Below are 17,876 nucleotides of genomic sequence, written 5' to 3' on the forward strand. Positions count from 1 at the left end.
AAATAGTATTGGTCCCATATATAACTCATACACAGTCAATTTAATACACACAAACTAGCAAGCCGGTAAAGCAAAACCCAACTCTAAAGTTCCAATTATTTGAAATTTATTTGAAACTGGCTATTATTCCTCCAATCAGAGGACTTGATTGTCGATCCTTAGCTGTATAGATTGGATTTATAGAACCAAGGACACCAAAAATAAAACACGTTTACCCTCTGGCTCCATCTTTGGTCTATTTATTCCAAAAGATTTTCTTTTGCTTGTTTCAGAACTATGAAAGTTTCAGTGCAATATCAGGGGCTCATCATTGTTGTAGTCAAGATGAAACATGAAAATGAAGAGGCCAAACAATTTCTTTGAACTTGCTCACACTTTTCGTCCAAGCAAATTCAAATATTAACAGTGCGGGGTTAATTCCCGTAGACAAGTACACCTTCAAAGGGTTCATTTGTTTGCTACATCTTCATAAGCTGTTTGGTACGGCATGTTTTTTGCTTTTATGTGTGTGCATGAGTTTTTGCGCAATTAGTTCTAAAATGGGCTTTATTCTCAGTGCCCATGATACTTTAACGTCTTTGATCTGAACTTGTCATAGCAGGTCAATCAATTATTCATGGCTATGGCATTCACTTCAGCACAGTAAAGAACAAAGTCAAGCCCATGGTAACCGAATATTTAAAAATAGGTTAAAAAAAACTGTCACGTGAGGAAGAATCGTCATTTGAACTTGATTTAGGAATGGTAAGTAGTATTTCGGTTAATCTAATGCTTAAAAGCTGATTATTGGCTAATCCAACATTAAAGGGCATTATAGTATTATACTTGAAAGTGCAGCCAAAAACTACGTTGGATTTGCTTTTCCAAGTCGACATAAAAAGACACAGCTAAACGACTAAAGAGCAAAATGCCAATTGCCGGCTGTCCAACTTTATATTGGTAATTCAAGCGCGGGTCAGCACTCAAAATTACATTTATGGTTAAGCTGAACTTTTCTCTACTATACAAGTACAATCTCTTTGTTGAAATCGAATCAACACCAAAATACTATGTTATTTTACATTATTTTTGTCTGTAGCTGCAGAGAACATCCATGTTCTTAATATGTCGATAACTGATGCTAACAAAAAGCCTGACTAACTCTTATGGTAAAGCGCTAGATTCCCAGTTTTGAGGTTAGTCGTTCAAGCCTTGCTGTGAAAACTCATTAACTGTGCAATAAATCTGGTTATCCGTAAAATTGCTGTTTATTGAATCTTCAAGCCTAGTGCGTTCATTAGAATTGTTCTTTAGGGTGATATGATACTCTAATTATAATTTTGGTAGATTCAGCGTGGGCCAACCGTCACGACTGTAAGGGGCTCATTAACAATTCTACCAGGGGACTAGCTTTATCAAGAACTGTCGAGGCAATGCGGTTTAAATGAAAAATTTGACTGAAAGACGGTGAAGTTGTATAGCCCCTTTGCCGGTGAGCTCGTCAATTAAAGCAGATTAAACGAAACATTTTTAGAGACTGTCCTTGCTCGAACTTAAAAAAGAACATTCTGCCCACTTTCTGACGAAAAAAGTTCTATCAGAACTGGGAATTTCTATCTTCAGATAGAGTTCGAGAAGTTCAATGTGTTTTTTTCAGATTTCTGAGAAAGTAGGTGTTAGCTTTAATTTTTCTGTTATTTATTGAGATTGCTTATCAGCTCCACAAGTTATGGTGGGACCGCCCAATCAATTCTAAATAGTTTGGCTACAAAACATGAAAAAGTTTATAACAGACAAGACAGAGTGATCCTTTAGAGTCCCATATGACCTGAAATCGACCTCACCTTAAGATAGCTAGAAGGATTGTTCGTTGAATTGTTGTTAGTTAAACCGATAAACCTTACTTTTTCTCTAGAATTGATCGTTTAATCTTGGCGATAGGTAAATCCCATTGTGAACAGGATTCGAGTAGAGTAAAATCATTATTTGGTAAGCCTCTTGTTCATTGAATCTTGTTCTTTTGTTAAAGTTGTTCGTTAGTTCTTGGTGTTAAGTAAATTCCATTACAAATAGAACTTGGAAAAAAAAACGAATAAGGGGAAGCATAGTTCGTTAAGTTGTTGTTCATTAAGTCTTGTTCATTCCTTAGAGTTGTTTAATGAATCTTTGCGTGAGTTATATACCCTTGTGAGCAGGACTCGAGATAAGTAGAAGCGCTCGTTAAATCTCGTTCGCTCCTGAGAGTTGTTCATTAAATCTTGGCGGTAGGTAAATTCAATTGATAATAAGACTTGAGATAAGAATTGATAATAAGACAGGTTGTTCGTCAAATCGTTAAATCTTGTTCGCTTGTTAGAGTTGTCGTTAAATCTTGGTGGTAGCTAAATCCAATTGTGAATAAGATTTGAGATAAATAGACGGGTTGTTCGTTAAATCATTAAATCTTGTTTGCTCGTGAAAGTTGTTCTTCAAATCAAGCCCAGTTCTTGGCAGAACTTGAAATATACAGAAGGAATAAAAAAATATACCTTTCCATTGGCTAGCTGCATTAACTGCCTGGTCATATATGCAAAACAAGCTGGAGTCACACGGTAACCACCCAATGGTATTGGATGACCAAGGGCCGCATCAAAACCCGCTGATACCAGAACAATTTCTGGCTGAAAATCCTATTAATAGAAAAAGTTTAATCAATAAAAATTAAAAAATTTAAATAAAGTGACTTAAGAAACAAGAGCCAAGAGCTCATATACCACTTGTGACGAGGTCGGAAGAGCAAAGCGCCAAGAGCTTCTTCCCACTAAGTTTCATTACGATGCGTTTTCCAAGATTTCCGGTTTCCCCCTCCAACTCCCCCCAATAGAACCAGATCCGGTCGGGATTTAAAATAAGAGCTCTGAGACACGAGATCCTTCTAAATATCGAATTTCATTACGATCCGATAACGTGTTCGTAAGTTAAAATATCTAATTTAAAAAAAAAATCGGAATTAACCGTCCTTCCAATTCCCCCAGATGATCAAATCGGGAAGCGACTAGTTCTAATTTAATCTGGTCGGGTCCCTGATATGTCTGCCAACTTTCAGCGATCGCTATACTGATCTGATCACTTATCTAGTTTCGGATCTTCTTCATGTAATAATTTGGGTGGTCTGACATTCGAACCTGAGAACTCTTGTACCCTAAGTGAGAATCATACCCCAAGACCACAAGCCATACTTAAGAAGAACAATCATTTGTTTTATCGACAAATAAAATTCTTTTCAACTATATTGTTCGCTCGCCCCCCCCCAGATGGTCGAATAGAGGAAGAGAATATTTCTAATTTAATCTAGTCTGGTCCCTGATACGCCTGCCAACTTTCATCGTCCTATTTTACCTGGAAGTGCCCAAACTAGTAAATCTCCCCTAACTCCCCCAAAGAGAACAGATCAGGTCCGACTATGTCAGTAACATATCTAGGACATGTGCTGATTTTTCCCACCAAGTTTCATCCTGATCTTTACGCTCTAAACGTTTCCCAAGATTTCCGGTTTCCCCTGCAACTCCCCCCGATGTCATCGGATTTGATCGGGCTTTGAAATAAGAGCTCTGAGACAGGTGGTCCTTTTAAATATTAAATTTCATTGAGATCCAATCACCCGTTTGTAAGTCAACAATACCTCATTTTTTTTTCAATTTTTCCGAATTACCGATTTAGATACCCCCCCCAACTTTCCCAGAGAGAGCGGATCCGGTCCGGTTATGTCCATGACGCATCTAGGACATGTGCTTATTTTTCCCATCAAGTTTCATCCCCATCTCTCCACTCTAAGTGTTTTCCAAGATTTCCGCCCCCCCAAATCTTCCCAATGACAATAGATCCCGTCAAGATTGAAAATAAGAGGTCTAACTTACGAGATCCTTCTAAATATCACATTTTATTAAGATCCGATCACTCATTCGTAAGTTAAAAATACCTCTTTTTTTCTAATTTTTCCGAATTTCCCCCCCCCCAATTCTCCCAAAGAGAGCGGATCCGTTCCGATTATGTCAATCACGTATCTAGGACTAGTGCTTATTTTTACCACCATGTTTCATCCCGGTTCCTCCGCTCTTAAGCGTTTTCTAAGATTTCAGGTTTTTTTGTATCTTCATAAGAAATTCAAAAAAAAACCTGAACTCCAGTTCTTATGGTAGTGACTATTACGTTTGGAAGGAGTGTTGAACGGGGAAATTAAATGACACTCGTATTAAAGCATCAACACTCCTAGATTTTATATTATGCATAATTCGAGCGTACTAGATAAAAATATTAGGAAAATAGATAAATTTAAGCAGTTTAGAGGCATCAAGGTTCGAGAATAGGCTTGAAAACTAACATTCAAAACACTATGTGGCTTAAATTGGGAATAAATGGGATAAGTTCGGTAAAGTGAAGGCTAACCAAGTGAATTACTTTATGGTTACCTTACGACCCAGTTACCTGGTCATACTATTAGTATTGGATGTAGTGAAGATGTAAGAAGCAAATTAGCCAAGACTCGGAACCATATTCCTAAAAGAGGAATATGGTTCTGTCTACAATCTTGAAATCATATCTATCATATTTCTGAATTTCAGGCTGACCTAAGAAGATCAATTATATTTCAGTTACAATTTAATCAAAAACGGCGAAATGGTTTATATTTTAAAGCAATTACAGTTATTGAGGCAAATCTATAAAAAGGCAGACTGCTTTCAATCTAACATTCCATTTCACACATAAAAAAAGAACGTATCAAGTTACCATTACTTCAAAGCCTGTTAATGTTCTTTTCTTATTGGCGTTTACATTTACGAAATATTATCTTTATAGTTAATTAAGAGAATGCGATATGCGTCTATTGGAGCAAATGTATGCCGACAAAGTTTGAACAATCATTTTTCTTTATATTAAATAACATCAAATAGCAAAAATTCTTTTTCTACCATTATAATTATCAGAATAATATTAAAATTGTTGCCTTTTTTCATTTATTTTTTTGTCAGAGAGGATTCAGTTTTTTATACTCTTTATTTTCTTTTGATTTAGTGCCTAATTTAATCTTAAGTCTTCCCCTCCTTTAAAGGCCTAGGAACCTTCGGGGGATTAGGGCCAGGTATTCATTGTATGCTTAAATAATCATGAATTAATCGTGACTAATCTTTTATCATAGCCTTAATGTTTTTCATATCTTTATGACATTTTCTGGCATGTTTTAGGTGTTTAGCTTTTTATTTTTTTTTCGCTTTACAATTGAAATAGCTTCCGCAGGTGAAGCCGCAACATTAGAGCTTTTTCTGCATGCTAGTAAATATGTTTTACTGTCTTGGTTAAACGTTTTACCCGTTATTTATATATTTCCATTTGATTTTATTTATAAACGGAAAGAAAGTGAGGTCAGAAAAATTATTTAACACTCTACAACGGGCTCTAACACACATATTTCTTTCGTGAGAGAAGCCAAGTGTTAGCAATTGAATGAAACAGTTGAGCTTGTCAGATTTAGGTGTACCTTACAATGATAACGTATGACAGGGCAGTAGCTGACTATGATGCGGAAAAAATTATTATCACCATGACAAAGCACATACACAGTATGTGCGATACGCATTACTATCGGACCCGATCAATATCAGCAATCAGAACAAAAGTCCTCGGGTTTTGATGTGCAAATAAATAATAAAGTTTTGAATTAGACTATTATTATTCAAATCTAGCAGTAAACTTTTCAGTAAGCTTCTCACCTTGTTCCTGGAAACTGGTAAGGGTCTAACCTGTGCGGGTTTAAGGAAAGTGTGGATCTCAGGCCGGACTGATGAATATGACATTACATTTGGAAAGCTCCGCAGAACTCTTGCCTGGGGCCAAAAAGGATGGTTTTTGCTTGTCCACGAGCCAGAGCCTATGGTGCAAAATGAAGTGGAGTTATATAGCCTATGTCAGAGAGGAGTATCTGAAATTGTGCAGTCTAGCTTTTGTTTCATCAAACCATGTTTCTGCTTTCGAGTGGAAAGCTCCGTTCTAGCAGGCAAGCAGGCAGGCACCACTTTCAAATTGAAGATGGACTAAAATCCATAAGTGTTAAATATATGCGGCAGTTACCTGGCCCCACAGCCAATATATCTTCTTTGAGTGATAAACAGAAAAATTTACAAAAGCAAAAATGTGCATTTTCACATGGGTCCGAAAGTGCTGCCATCTATTGTTTCTACCCATTTCTGTTCGTGATTTCAGCTGAGTTTATCATTCGGTTTTTCGGAATCGGGATTGCTGTAGAGAAATGGTATCAAATGTGCCTAATAAACTTTAAAAGTTCTCTCATTACTAAAGAAATTGGAGCTTATCCCTTGCCCCTTTCTAAGTGGTGACGTTAGAAAGTTGGCCTACGGCAAAAAAAAAATCAACTTTTGAACTAAGACGGATAGATTTTTTGTTTTCGACGGCAATCAATAGCTCTTGATGAGCTGATCAAAGTATATGACATCCATTTTTTGGTACAAAAATTCCTTCATGAGGCATACCGGTTTGAAAGTTTCAAGGGGTTGACAACTTTAGTAGTAAGCTACACACTGAAACGAAATCTAGGCCGATACAAATTGTGAGACATATAGAGGACTTGTAAGCAACAGTCGGCTGTTAGGTAAGAATCACCTTCGGTAATGAAGGGTGAGCAGCTTTTGCTAGTTGGTGTATCTATTACTTGTTTCCAGTGTATTGGATAGTAAAACCAATTTGGTTCCAGTGGTAAGACATGTAGGGAACTTGTAAGTAATAATCTGCTGTTAGGCTACAGTCAACTTCAGCGATGTTCGATCTCTTGATTGTATTCGATCTCTTTAAACTTGACAGAATCAAGCGTTTACGCAACGGTTACAAACGATAACGTAAAACAATAAGATATTTTCGTAATAATTAATGTCACCTATGGTATTTTAGTCCTGAAAAGTTACGGTTTGCTTTATAATACCAAGTAGATTATATAAGATGCTGTACCAAGTTTTCATCCGTCAAGATGTCTACGATTGAAAAGGATAAAGTTCAACTGGCTGCAAACTCAATTTAATCCCTTCTTCCGATATTATTTTGTAGTTGTTGTTTTTTCAACGCTGAGGAATAGCCTTTGGTCATGTGATAACTGATTGCGTTCTTGTTTTAACATACCATTTTAAAAACTTCGATAGGCTGACAACTTCATCATTTAACCGATAGTGAAGAAACAAGCACAAACGAGAATGTAAAACAATGAGATAGTTTCGTAATAATTAATAAAATGTCATCTACGGTATTTGGATCCTGAAAAGTTAGGGACAGCTTTATAATACCAACTAGATTATATAAGATATTTTTCCGAGTTTTCATCCGTCACGATGTCTACGATTGAAAAGGATAAATTTCAACTGGCTGCAAAGTCAATTTAGTCCCTTCTTTCGATAATATTTTGTTGTTGTTTCTTCAACGCTGAGGAATAGCCCTTGATCATGTGATTACTGATCGATAGCGAAGAAACAAAACCAAAGTGTTGCTCTCGCAACACTTAAGTCGGCGAAGCTGGCTCATTTTATTTTATGTTCATTACGTACATTACTTTTCAATTTATCTTTGCAGGTTTATTATATAAAATGGAAACGTCTGATTTCAACCTGTTCATATAGAAAAACAAGAGCTAAGAGCTCATATGGCACTTGTGACGAGGCAAGAAGAGCAAAGAGCCAAGAGATCATATGGTATGAGCTCTAACAAAATTCTATGAATCAATAGATTAATTTAAAAGGTAAATAAGAGGCTTAATGCCGGTCAGGATTTAAAATAAGAGCTCTGAGTCACGATGTCCTTCTAAATATCAAAATTCATTCAGATCCGATCACCCACCCGTAAGTTATAAATACTTAATTTTTTCTAATTTTTCCTCTCCCTTTAGCCTCCCAGATGGTCGAATCTGTGCAGGTTGAATCTGTGAATCTGTGCAGGTGTAAGTTGAAAAGTCAATTTGTGCAGGTCCCTGACACGCCTACCGATTTTCATCGTCCTAGCACGTCCAGAAGTACCTGACTCGCCAAATCACTGAACCCCTGCCCCCAACTCCACCAAAGAGAGCGAATCCAGTACGGTTTTTCAATCACGTATCAATGACATTTGCCTATTCTATCCACCAAGCTTCATCCCGATTCCTCCACTCCAAGTGTTTTTCAAAGATTTCCCCCTCCAACTCCCCCCAATGTCAAGGATCTGGTCGGGATTTGAAATAAGAGCTCTGAGACATGAATTCCTTCTAAATATTAAATTTAATTAAGATCCGATCACCTATTCATAAGATAAAAATACCCCAATTTTCCCGTTTTCCAAGAATTCCGGTTTCCCCCTCCAACTCCCCCCAGTGTCACAGGATCTGGTCGGAATTTAAAATTAGAGCTTAAGCACTAGATCTTTGTAAATATTAAATTTCATTAAGATCTGGTCACCCTTTCGTAAGTTACAAATACCTCAATTTTCAAAATTACCCCCCCACTCCACCAAAGAGAGCAGATCCAGTTCGGTTATGTAAGTCACGTATATTAGACAGGTTTTTATACTTCCCATCCAGTTTCATCCTGATCTCACCACTTTAAGTATTATCTAAGATTTCTGGTCCCACCAACTGCCCCCTACCAATTACGCTGGATCCAGTTGAGATTTAAAATAAGAGATCTAAGTTACGAGATCCTTCTAAATATGAAGTTCCATGAAGATCCGATCACTCCTTCGTAAGTTAAAAAATACGTTATTTTTTCTTATTTTTCAGAATTAACCCCCCTGGACCTCTAAGACTTCTGCTTATTTTTCCCACCAAGTTTCATCCCGATCCCTCGAATCCAAGCGTTTTCCATGATTTTAGGTTCTCCCATCCCAAACTCCCCCCAATGTCACCAGATCCAGTCAGGATTTAAAATAAGAGCTTCGAGACACGATATCCTTCTAAATATTAAATTTCATTGAGATCCCATTACCCGTTCGTAAGTTGAAAATACCTCATTTTTTCTAATTTTTCAGAATCAACCCCTCCCCCCTAACTAACCCAAAAAGAGCGGATTCGTTCCAGTTATGTCAATCATGTATCTAGGACTTGTGCTTATTTTTCCCACTAAGTTTCATCCCGATCCCTCCACTCTAAGTGTTTTCCAAGATTTTAGGCTTCCCCCTCCCAACCCCTCCCCCAATGTCACCAGATCCGGTCGGAATTTAAAACAAAAGCTCTGAGACACGACATCCTTCCAAACATCAAATTTCATTAAGATCTGATCAACCGTTCGTCAGTTAAAAATACTTCAATTTTTCTATTTTTTCCGAATTAACGGGCCCCCCACTCTCCCCAGATGGTCAAATCGGGAAAAAGACTATTTCTAATTTAATCTGGTTCGGTCCCTGATAAGCCTGCCAAGTTTCATCGTCCTAGCTTACCTGGAAGTGCCTAAAGTAGCAAAACCGGGACTGACAGACCGACAGAATTTGCGATTACTATATGTGCCATATAACACCAAGTTAATACCAAGTGCCATAAAAATATCAGGCTAAAAAATTACAAGGACTTCATATTGAATACCTAGGAAGTTTCTTTCCTAGGGATAAAGTTTCTTTTTTTACTTTTATAGTTTTCCTGCTGTTTTATGGTGAGGAGAAGAAAAACCTTAAACAGCTTGCAAATATATTTATACTGGATATCCCCATCAAATTTGGCATATTATTTCAACAGCATTAATTTAAAGGAGAAGCAAAGAAATAAATACAATAAAAAATCTTTTAGTAACTGTTGGTATTTCATCATTACAGCAATTTTAATTACAGGGAACTGAAGAAGAAAAAGATTCTATAACACGCGACTAAAACTGAATTTATCTTCTGGTAAAATTAGGCATTTGAAAAAAGATACCTTAGCTATGGGCATGACAATGGCTCTAAAAGCAGCCAGATATTCAGCATCTCCCATTGGTGGTTGTAGGCCAGACCAGGCTATGTTGACATTAAAACCCATTCCGTCTTCAGAGCCACACTAGCAAAACAAATATTCATTAACACAGTGACATAAATAGGTTGTCAGGTTACATTTTCACCCGGGGTCCCAACTTGCATAGGTTTAAAATTTCTGAATATTTTAGTGCCAAAAACCTTTCTATTGCTCAAATGCTGGATCAAAACACTGTTTTAACTGGACTATAAAGGAGGATTAAAAAAAAACAAAAAAAAACTCTATGTCCCTACTTGTAAAGGCAGCCAAACGGTGCGACATAAAGCTGCAATTCTGCTGTAAATTTTCCTTTTTTGACAATTTACTTCTTCTTTTTTTTACATATTATGATGCAAAAAAAATAATTTACTTTCCAAGAGTCAATCCCACGAGAAATTACTCGAATTTCTTTAAAATTTCTGGCAAGAACAGAAAATTTATCACCTCAACAGCACATAATCTGTTAGATTCACGGAGCTTCGCACCTATTCTGTTATGTATTGGAGAAAAATTTTTTTGTTTGGGCGCAACAACTTCCGCTCGCATAGTTTTAAGGTTTTCCCACAATGCTTAGTAAGAACAGCAGATTTATGAGTTTTCAGATCACAGTTTATTAGATTCACAATATTTCATCGCGATTCTGTGTCACATTGATGAAACAGTTTTGCCTTGGAATGCAAATATCCCAACTTGAATGGGTTCAAAATTTACCTGCAGTTTCGGTGAGAATTGTAAATTAATGACCAGGGTAGCGAACAAGAATATTATAAGTTTAAGAAGAAAAATAAAAAAATTAAACAAGTAAAAGTGTAACAATTTAGTTTGTGATCTATAACACTAATACAGTTTACTTATACCTTTTATTTCATATAAATTTACGTTTTACAACTTTTTTCATTATATCTATATTTGAGATAAAAGTAGTCTTTGGTAATTTTCTTACCTTGAGTCCCCAGACATTTTATAAATGCAAATAATTGATGTTCGCAGTAATTCTGCTGGATGTTGAAGCAGCAGCTGAGACAGAGCACCTGCCAGACCTGGAGAATGTTTTGATTGCGTTTCAAAGTCAAGCGATCTGTGTTCAAACTCGCAATCCTTTAAACCATTTCTTTCTTGAAGAAACATTTCTTTTTTAAACCTTTCTTGAAGGGCACAGAATTTATATTCGACTCCAATTTTTTAGTTTATTAAAAGGTCTTGAGACAAATATTTAAAGCGTTACATTCTACAGAAACATACACCAATTTAACAAAAAAGACCAAATATTGAAGTTGAAACTGAGCACCGGTCTATCAAATCTGTAGTTATATAAAAAAAAATATTCCTTAATGAATTAATTGATTAATCACTGAATTATACGAATTAAGTCATTAATGTAAAATTAAGAAGAAATATTATGTCTCACAAGTCTTAAAACAGTTTGGTTTTTCAATAATACACATTAAATTAAGGAAAACAAGATACGGTGGTGTTGCCATTAACCATTCAAGGGTATTAGAAATTATCCCTGCATGGTCAAATTCATTTTCTACTATAAGTTATGTCTTTCATATTTTAAACATGCCAATATTAAAGCCTGATATTAAAGTCACATTTTAATTGGACACCTGAAAGGCTAATAATTAAGCAAAGACATTGCACCAGACGCTAAAAATTGAACTAAAATCGAATAGTTGTGGGCATCAAGCCAAGACTAATTGTAGAAAAAGCCAAGACAGATAGTCCGATTGAGTGAGAGGCAAATCTGGCATTAACCCCCTGTTAGGATTGTATAAAAATGATGTTAGTTCGTTTGTAAATATATAAAACTACAATAAGATTCACAAATAAAACTACAATAAGGTAACAAATACTTTTTACTAATTCAAAGATGCGCATAAAGGGAAAGTCACCAAAATGTGATCATTTTATTTGTGATCAGCTGCAGCTAATCTTTCATCATTATTTTACACTTTTCTCTCATGTTTCTTTCATCAATTTCTTTGTATTGAAAATTTGGCACTTTTTAATTTTGGTACCACAACTATATCAAATGCTGCTAGTTTTGGTAAATAAGAAGCATAGCCGAAAGCTACTATTACTACTTCTAACAACTCACCACAGCACCAAACCGCCTGAGGCCAACACAGCTACGCACTCTCCTCCTCCGCACTCTCCTACGCACAATCTATTCTAAGCCTCCCTCTTTACACCCTCCCTGAAAGTTTCCATTTCCTTTAAAGAAAGAAATAATGATCCTCATTACAAGATACAATCTTTGAAAATAAGTGCTTAACAGATAGGACGTTATGTTCTGGAACATTTTATGACGTTTAACGTCTTAAGGCATCCGCTAAAATTTTTCCATTCCTAAGGAGGGTTTATTTTTTAAGACGGCTCAGGTCTGCAAAAAGGTTTCTTTTGCCAGAAAAGTGCCATGTTTATTTGAATAGTATGAAATTTTTCACTTCTCAACCTTCCAGGGGAGTGGCGGTCTGAAGTCTCCTGCTCTTCCCCGTGGTCTCCCTTCAACAATCTACCTGTAAGGTAACATACATTACCTAAAAATACAAATTCAAATTCACAACTGATTCAAGGGAGTGCCTAAGGGGGAGGGGGCTATACCCCGCGCCGTTAAACTACTTTTCATACTCATTTCCACAGGTTTAGAAACCATTTTGTCACTGTATTTAAACTTATCCTTTACATTAACATTCTGAAGGTATTCTGAAAGACCAGAAAACGTATTGAACTGATTAATCTGACAATTTTGTGCAGAGGTTCTCATATAAGCAGGCTAACAATCTAGAAACAAGACTTTGGTAGTCAGTTAATATGATATTAAGAAACAATACTTAAAATTAACTCATCAAAATCGAAAGGCTATGCACTTAAACAATAAAATAATAAGATCACATTTTTGTGGTTGAAGGCTGAAATCATTTTGAGCTCTACTGAATAGCATCTAGAGCCCTCCATTCTAATCACTGCTGAGACCGGTCAAAAAACAAACGCACCACACCATTCATAAGCCCATCGTCTTACCTCGAATTAATTTTTACTAAATGAAATTACCTCTTCAACCCCCCCCCTCCAATCTGGTCAATACCATTTTCAGAGTTGAAATTAGCAGATCTGTCAGTAAAGATAAAAAAAAAGATAATGAGGTACTCCTAAGGTGCTCTCAAAGACTAGTGATTTAAGTAAGGCTTTTAGACGAGAGTGGTCAAACTTGAGACTGTTAAAAGAATAAGCGTCCATGTTTCTGTTTATAAATATTTCTAAATCATATCCCAAACAGAAAAGATTTACCCACTGTCCCAATTTCCTGTCAGCAAGAATGACATAACAGTGCTTGCTACATGTACAAACGGAGATATAAAAAGTATTGCTGATTAATATAGTTTACAAATAAGAACCAATTTTAAAGTCCTCCATGTATCTTCATCCAATGACTGCTCTTATACAATGAAAGCTACCACTACTAATACTACTAACAACTCACTGTAACACTAAGCCACCTGAGGCCAACACAGCTACGCACTCTCCACCTCCATCCTACTATATTCAAAGCATCCCTCTTAGCACCGTTCCAAGAAGTTCCCATTTCTCTCAAATATTTCCTTACAGCATCTGGATCCAGTAATCTTGTGCAATAAAGTAGAGATACAATGAAAGACAATAATAAAAACAAAGTGCTCTTAAAAACCGAAGATCCTTATAGGTGGCAAAGTTGTCAACTTACCTCAACAAGGCTCCCGGTACCAGGGAAAAAGTTCCCGTCGTCATGTCTGTGTAAAGAAATATATAGTACATGAGGATCATCGTAAAATATTTGTTGAATACCATTACCGTGGTGTACATCCTACAATTTTAAGATCAAAATAAGAATTATTTTTGTACTGTGTTAAGGCTATCAATAGTAAAATACAAATATTCTATTAATGTTGTACATAGACAGTTTTTACACAGCTTTTAACTAACCACTGTACATTATATCACACTGTTAAAGTGTTATAGCAACAGATCACATTTTCTTATCTGGCTGAAAACAAAGTCAATACAAGCTTGATTTGGACTAGAGTACTTCATATTGTGCCAAGGAGGTGATCCAACCACAAAATATTTTTTGCATATACAATTTCCAAACTTAAGGCCAGGAGGTGTCTAGAACCCTCCTGTCGACGGCTGCAACCATTTTTTTTAATTGTATGATAGTGTACAGCCTCAAAATCAAAGATATCTCGTGGTGCTGTTGGTGTGGGGCGAAGCGCCACACCAACAGCTACTTTTTATATATATAGATTAGGATACAATCGTGACAAATAATTATGGCTGATCTCGTACACAAGGTCATGTTTCTAATATTCAAACATTTCGTCATCAAACAGTTCGTGGTAACGAACTGTAAGTAAGGAGCGCCCCGTCTAAATAGTAACCAAAACTCTAAGAAACGAAATTTTGATTCCAATAGATAAATCAAAAGAATCGCATTTTTATGCTGATATCAAATAGTCTTCTCCACCAAAAGTTAGGTTTAGTCTTACCCATCAAAGTTACAAGCCTGAGAAAATTTTCTTTATTTTCGAAAAAAGAGGAAAACAACCCCAAAAAGTCATAGAATCTTAGTTAAATCCCACGACCAGATTCAACGTATCAGAAAATCCGACTGTATAGCTTTTAAGCTCCTATATGCATAAATGTGGAATTTTGTATTTTTTGCCAGAAGAAAGACACCTTTAATTTTTTTTCCAGGGGTGATCGTGTCGACCCAGTGGTCCTAGAATATCTAGAGAGGGCTCATTCTAACGGAAATTAAAAGTTTTAGTACCCTTTTTAGTGACCAAAAAAATTGAAGGGCAACTAGACCCCCTCCCACGCTCATTTTCCCCCAAAGTCACCTGATCAAAATTTTGAGATAGCGATTTTATTCAGCATAGTCAAAAAATCTAATAACTAAATAAAAGTAAATAAAAAAATAATAACTAAAAAATCTAATAAACAAAAAATACCAATTATTTACATATAGTATTAGTTACTGGGAAGTATACAAACGTTTTTACGAAGGACTTTTTATAGGGGACAGGGGGACAGGGGTTACGTGTGAGGATCTTTCCATTGAGGAATTTTTCATAGAGGAAGGGAATTTTCCATAAAGGGGGCCCCAGATTTTTTAGCATTATTTAAAAAACGATCAGAAATTAAATAAAAAACAACAAGTTTTTTCAACTGAAAGTAAGGAGCAACATTAAAACTTAAAACGAACCGAAATTATTACGTAGAGGGGTTCGCCCGCTTGTCGATATCTCGCTTTTTACGCTAATTTTTTTCAGTACTTTTTAAAGAGCTATTTATTCTAATTAAACTGCCTTTGTGATTCATGGGTCATTCTTAAAGAATTGGAGCAAAATTCGAACTTTAGCGTAAAGAGGGTCAACCCCCTCATATACGGGGTAATTTCTGTTCGTTCTAAGTTTTAATGTTGCTCCTTACTTTCAGTTGAAAAAAAAAACTTTTTTTCTTATTTAATAATGACAAAGAAGCTAAGTTTTAAAGTTGGCCCGAACGCACTCTACAAATATTATTTTAGTGCAAGAGTAATTAGTATTGATTACATCAGTTTTAATTGGAAGGCCCAGGCACAAAAACGACTCAAATGGCTTAATCATGATACAAAAAATGTTGACAGCGAGGCTACTTGGTATTTTCTAAGTCGAACATAAGAAGGGGTCTAGTTTCAGATTCATTAAATTAAATTCCAATCGCATTTGTAGGCCTCTACAAGTTTTAGGAAGTTCTGTTAAAACATAGATACCGAGCAGGATGCATGAAGGACATCGTCAACGAAATTTAGCAGCGGAAGTTGGTCCCCCAAAAAAGAACAATAGCTTTAATGCTTGTTGTGATTCAATGCCAGTTGTAACCAGTTATTTAGTTTGGGACGGGGGTCAGTGGCGACACTCTGTAAGCTCAGCCAGAGTCGACCCAGCTCTAAATGGTACCTGGAGAAATCTGGAGAAGTTAACCAGGAAGGGTGTCTTAAAGCACAGGATAGTTGGCCCCCAACCCCCTATTGCACTTCCTGGCTGAAGGGCCATGAAACGGAGATCAGCACCGCCGGTTTGGACCTTAAGGGTCTAGTGCCGTCTTACTTTTTTTTCTTTTTTACTTGCGTGGTTTAATGATTGCGTAATTAAAAAGCAGTAGGTTTGCTACATTGATACACATCTTTCTTAACATGAAGCCTTTCTCTATAAGGACGATACTCTGAAAGCGAAGGGCCGAGAACGACAGCCATGATTTTGCGGTAAATGCTGCATATCAGCGGTAATATACAGGCAAATACAATGCTTTTGTATGCCTGAAGCAGAATATGGCCATTTATATGAATGAATCCACAGCAGAAGATTATGAAATTCACAAACGAAAAGCATACTTCGTTCAAGTGTTTAACTTACTTTGGCAAAAAAACAAAGAAACGAATAAATCTGAAATAGTCATTGTACAGGAACAAGAAGAACAACAATATAAAGGAAAGTTCAAAAAACACAAAAATGGAAGAATTACACATGAATTATTGGAAGTGAGGCAGAAATATGCAATTTTTTGAGGTTTAAGATGTTTAAATGAAAATGTATAAAAAAAGAAAAAAAACACGCGCAAACACTTTCACAAATGAAGAGAAAAAGCAAAAGCAAAAAGAATCTTTGCGAATACTGTCTGTATGGTTTAAGCAGCACTAACAACCGCTATTAATGTTAATCGAAAGCAGTACTTATTTGATATCTGTTTACCCAATCAACAACAAGAATTTTCTCCAAGCCAAGTCGTAATCGTAACTGTTTGGCTGCAATGGCAATAGAGTTGAAAAAACAGAAACCCATCGCTTGAGATTTTTCCGCATGATGACCGGGAGGTCGAACAACAGCAAATCCATTCTTGGCTTCTCCAGAGGCAACTGGAAACAAACAAAAAACTTAAACTATACAAACTCAAAAGTTTAGTTGTTGGAAACTTTAGATAAAAATACTTAAAGCACAGCTGAGTATGATTTAAGACAAATTGGCTTTCAAAACCACGGTAGGGGTTCTTGTGGATCGCCTACAAATATGATTCGCAAGGGGCAAGCCCTGGGGCCTCATAATCCTATTTTTTAGGATCGTCTGTAATATCAGAACTATTGCATAAGGACAGCTGGACGCAGGTCCTATCATTGGGTGGAGCAGAAGGGCATGAACCTTGAATTGGTACAAAAGAAGGCATTCGTTGGCCACTATTTTCCAATTTTCCAGAAGGATCCTTTGGACCAATGTTGGAAATGGGATTCTCCCTACCCTACCTGTGTACCTATGTATAGATAAATATTTATGTATTTTCATACATCCAAAACAAGGGGAGGGGTATTAAACGGGTTTCTAAGGGGAATAAAAACAGTACAACACATTTTTAGGTCATAATTCTTTAATGTTTGCGAGAGGAAGTTCTTCTGAACAAATTTCGGAGATGGTACTTATCAACCAACAGCACAGACTAGCCAATAATTTATACCCAAGGCTCAATAAATTAAAATCAAATCTGGTCAAAATTTCCTAGTGTTCAGAAGTTGAATGAGAGTTTCCTTTGACAAATCTAACCGAAGCAATATTTCCACTTCATTTTATTATTTTGGAACAAACATTCCTTCAGTGGTAAATTTAGAAACATTGAAAAGAGGGTCTCCTGAGCCTGTAAAAACACTTCTCTGGATTCAGAAAGCAATAAAGCTGACTTGTTCCAATATGTAATGATGATTAGTTGAGAATATCTAATTGTTTGAACTTGAATAATTGTCTCATCCCTAACCACAACCCCATAAAAGGTTTCCTCTCTTCTTTCTGGTGGAAAAATTACAATTTCGAAGTATAAGTGACCTTATTTTGTTTCAAATCCTTTG

At 36.2% G+C, this 17,876-nt stretch overlaps 1 protein-coding gene and 1 long non-coding RNA gene across 11 annotated transcripts in view; one reads left to right on the top strand and one right to left on the bottom strand.

Annotated features, from left to right (window-relative positions):
• Window positions 1-17,876, bottom strand: part of LOC136030723 (histone deacetylase 4-like) — a 283,933-nt gene that overhangs the window by 26,901 nt on the left and 239,156 nt on the right. For all 9 annotated transcript variants that reach the window (XM_065709827.1, XM_065709815.1, XM_065709804.1 and 6 more), the window contains 4 exons: window positions 16,738-16,901; window positions 13,689-13,808; window positions 9,887-10,006; window positions 2,508-2,648 (listed from right to left, as the gene is read on the bottom strand). In XM_065709827.1, coding sequence (XP_065565899.1) covers window positions 2,508-2,648; window positions 9,887-10,006; window positions 13,689-13,808; window positions 16,738-16,901 — 545 coding nt within the window. The remainder of the gene's footprint in view (window positions 1-2,507; window positions 2,649-9,886; window positions 10,007-13,688; window positions 13,809-16,737; window positions 16,902-17,876) is intronic.
• LOC136030805 (uncharacterized) overlaps window positions 1-17,876 on the top strand; it is a 31,309-nt gene that overhangs the window by 7,340 nt on the left and 6,093 nt on the right. Inside the window, exons 2-3 of one of the 2 annotated variants that reach the window (XR_010618363.1) lie at window positions 602-744; window positions 7,588-7,753. This is a non-coding gene — a long non-coding RNA (uncharacterized LOC136030805). The remainder of the gene's footprint in view (window positions 1-601; window positions 745-7,587; window positions 7,754-17,876) is intronic. The other variant, XR_010618362.1, reaches the window with a different exon arrangement.

The sequence above is a fragment of the Artemia franciscana genome, chromosome 1 (assembly GCF_032884065.1).
Source record: "Artemia franciscana chromosome 1, ASM3288406v1, whole genome shotgun sequence".
Lineage (NCBI taxonomy): Eukaryota > Metazoa > Arthropoda > Branchiopoda > Anostraca > Artemiidae > Artemia > Artemia franciscana.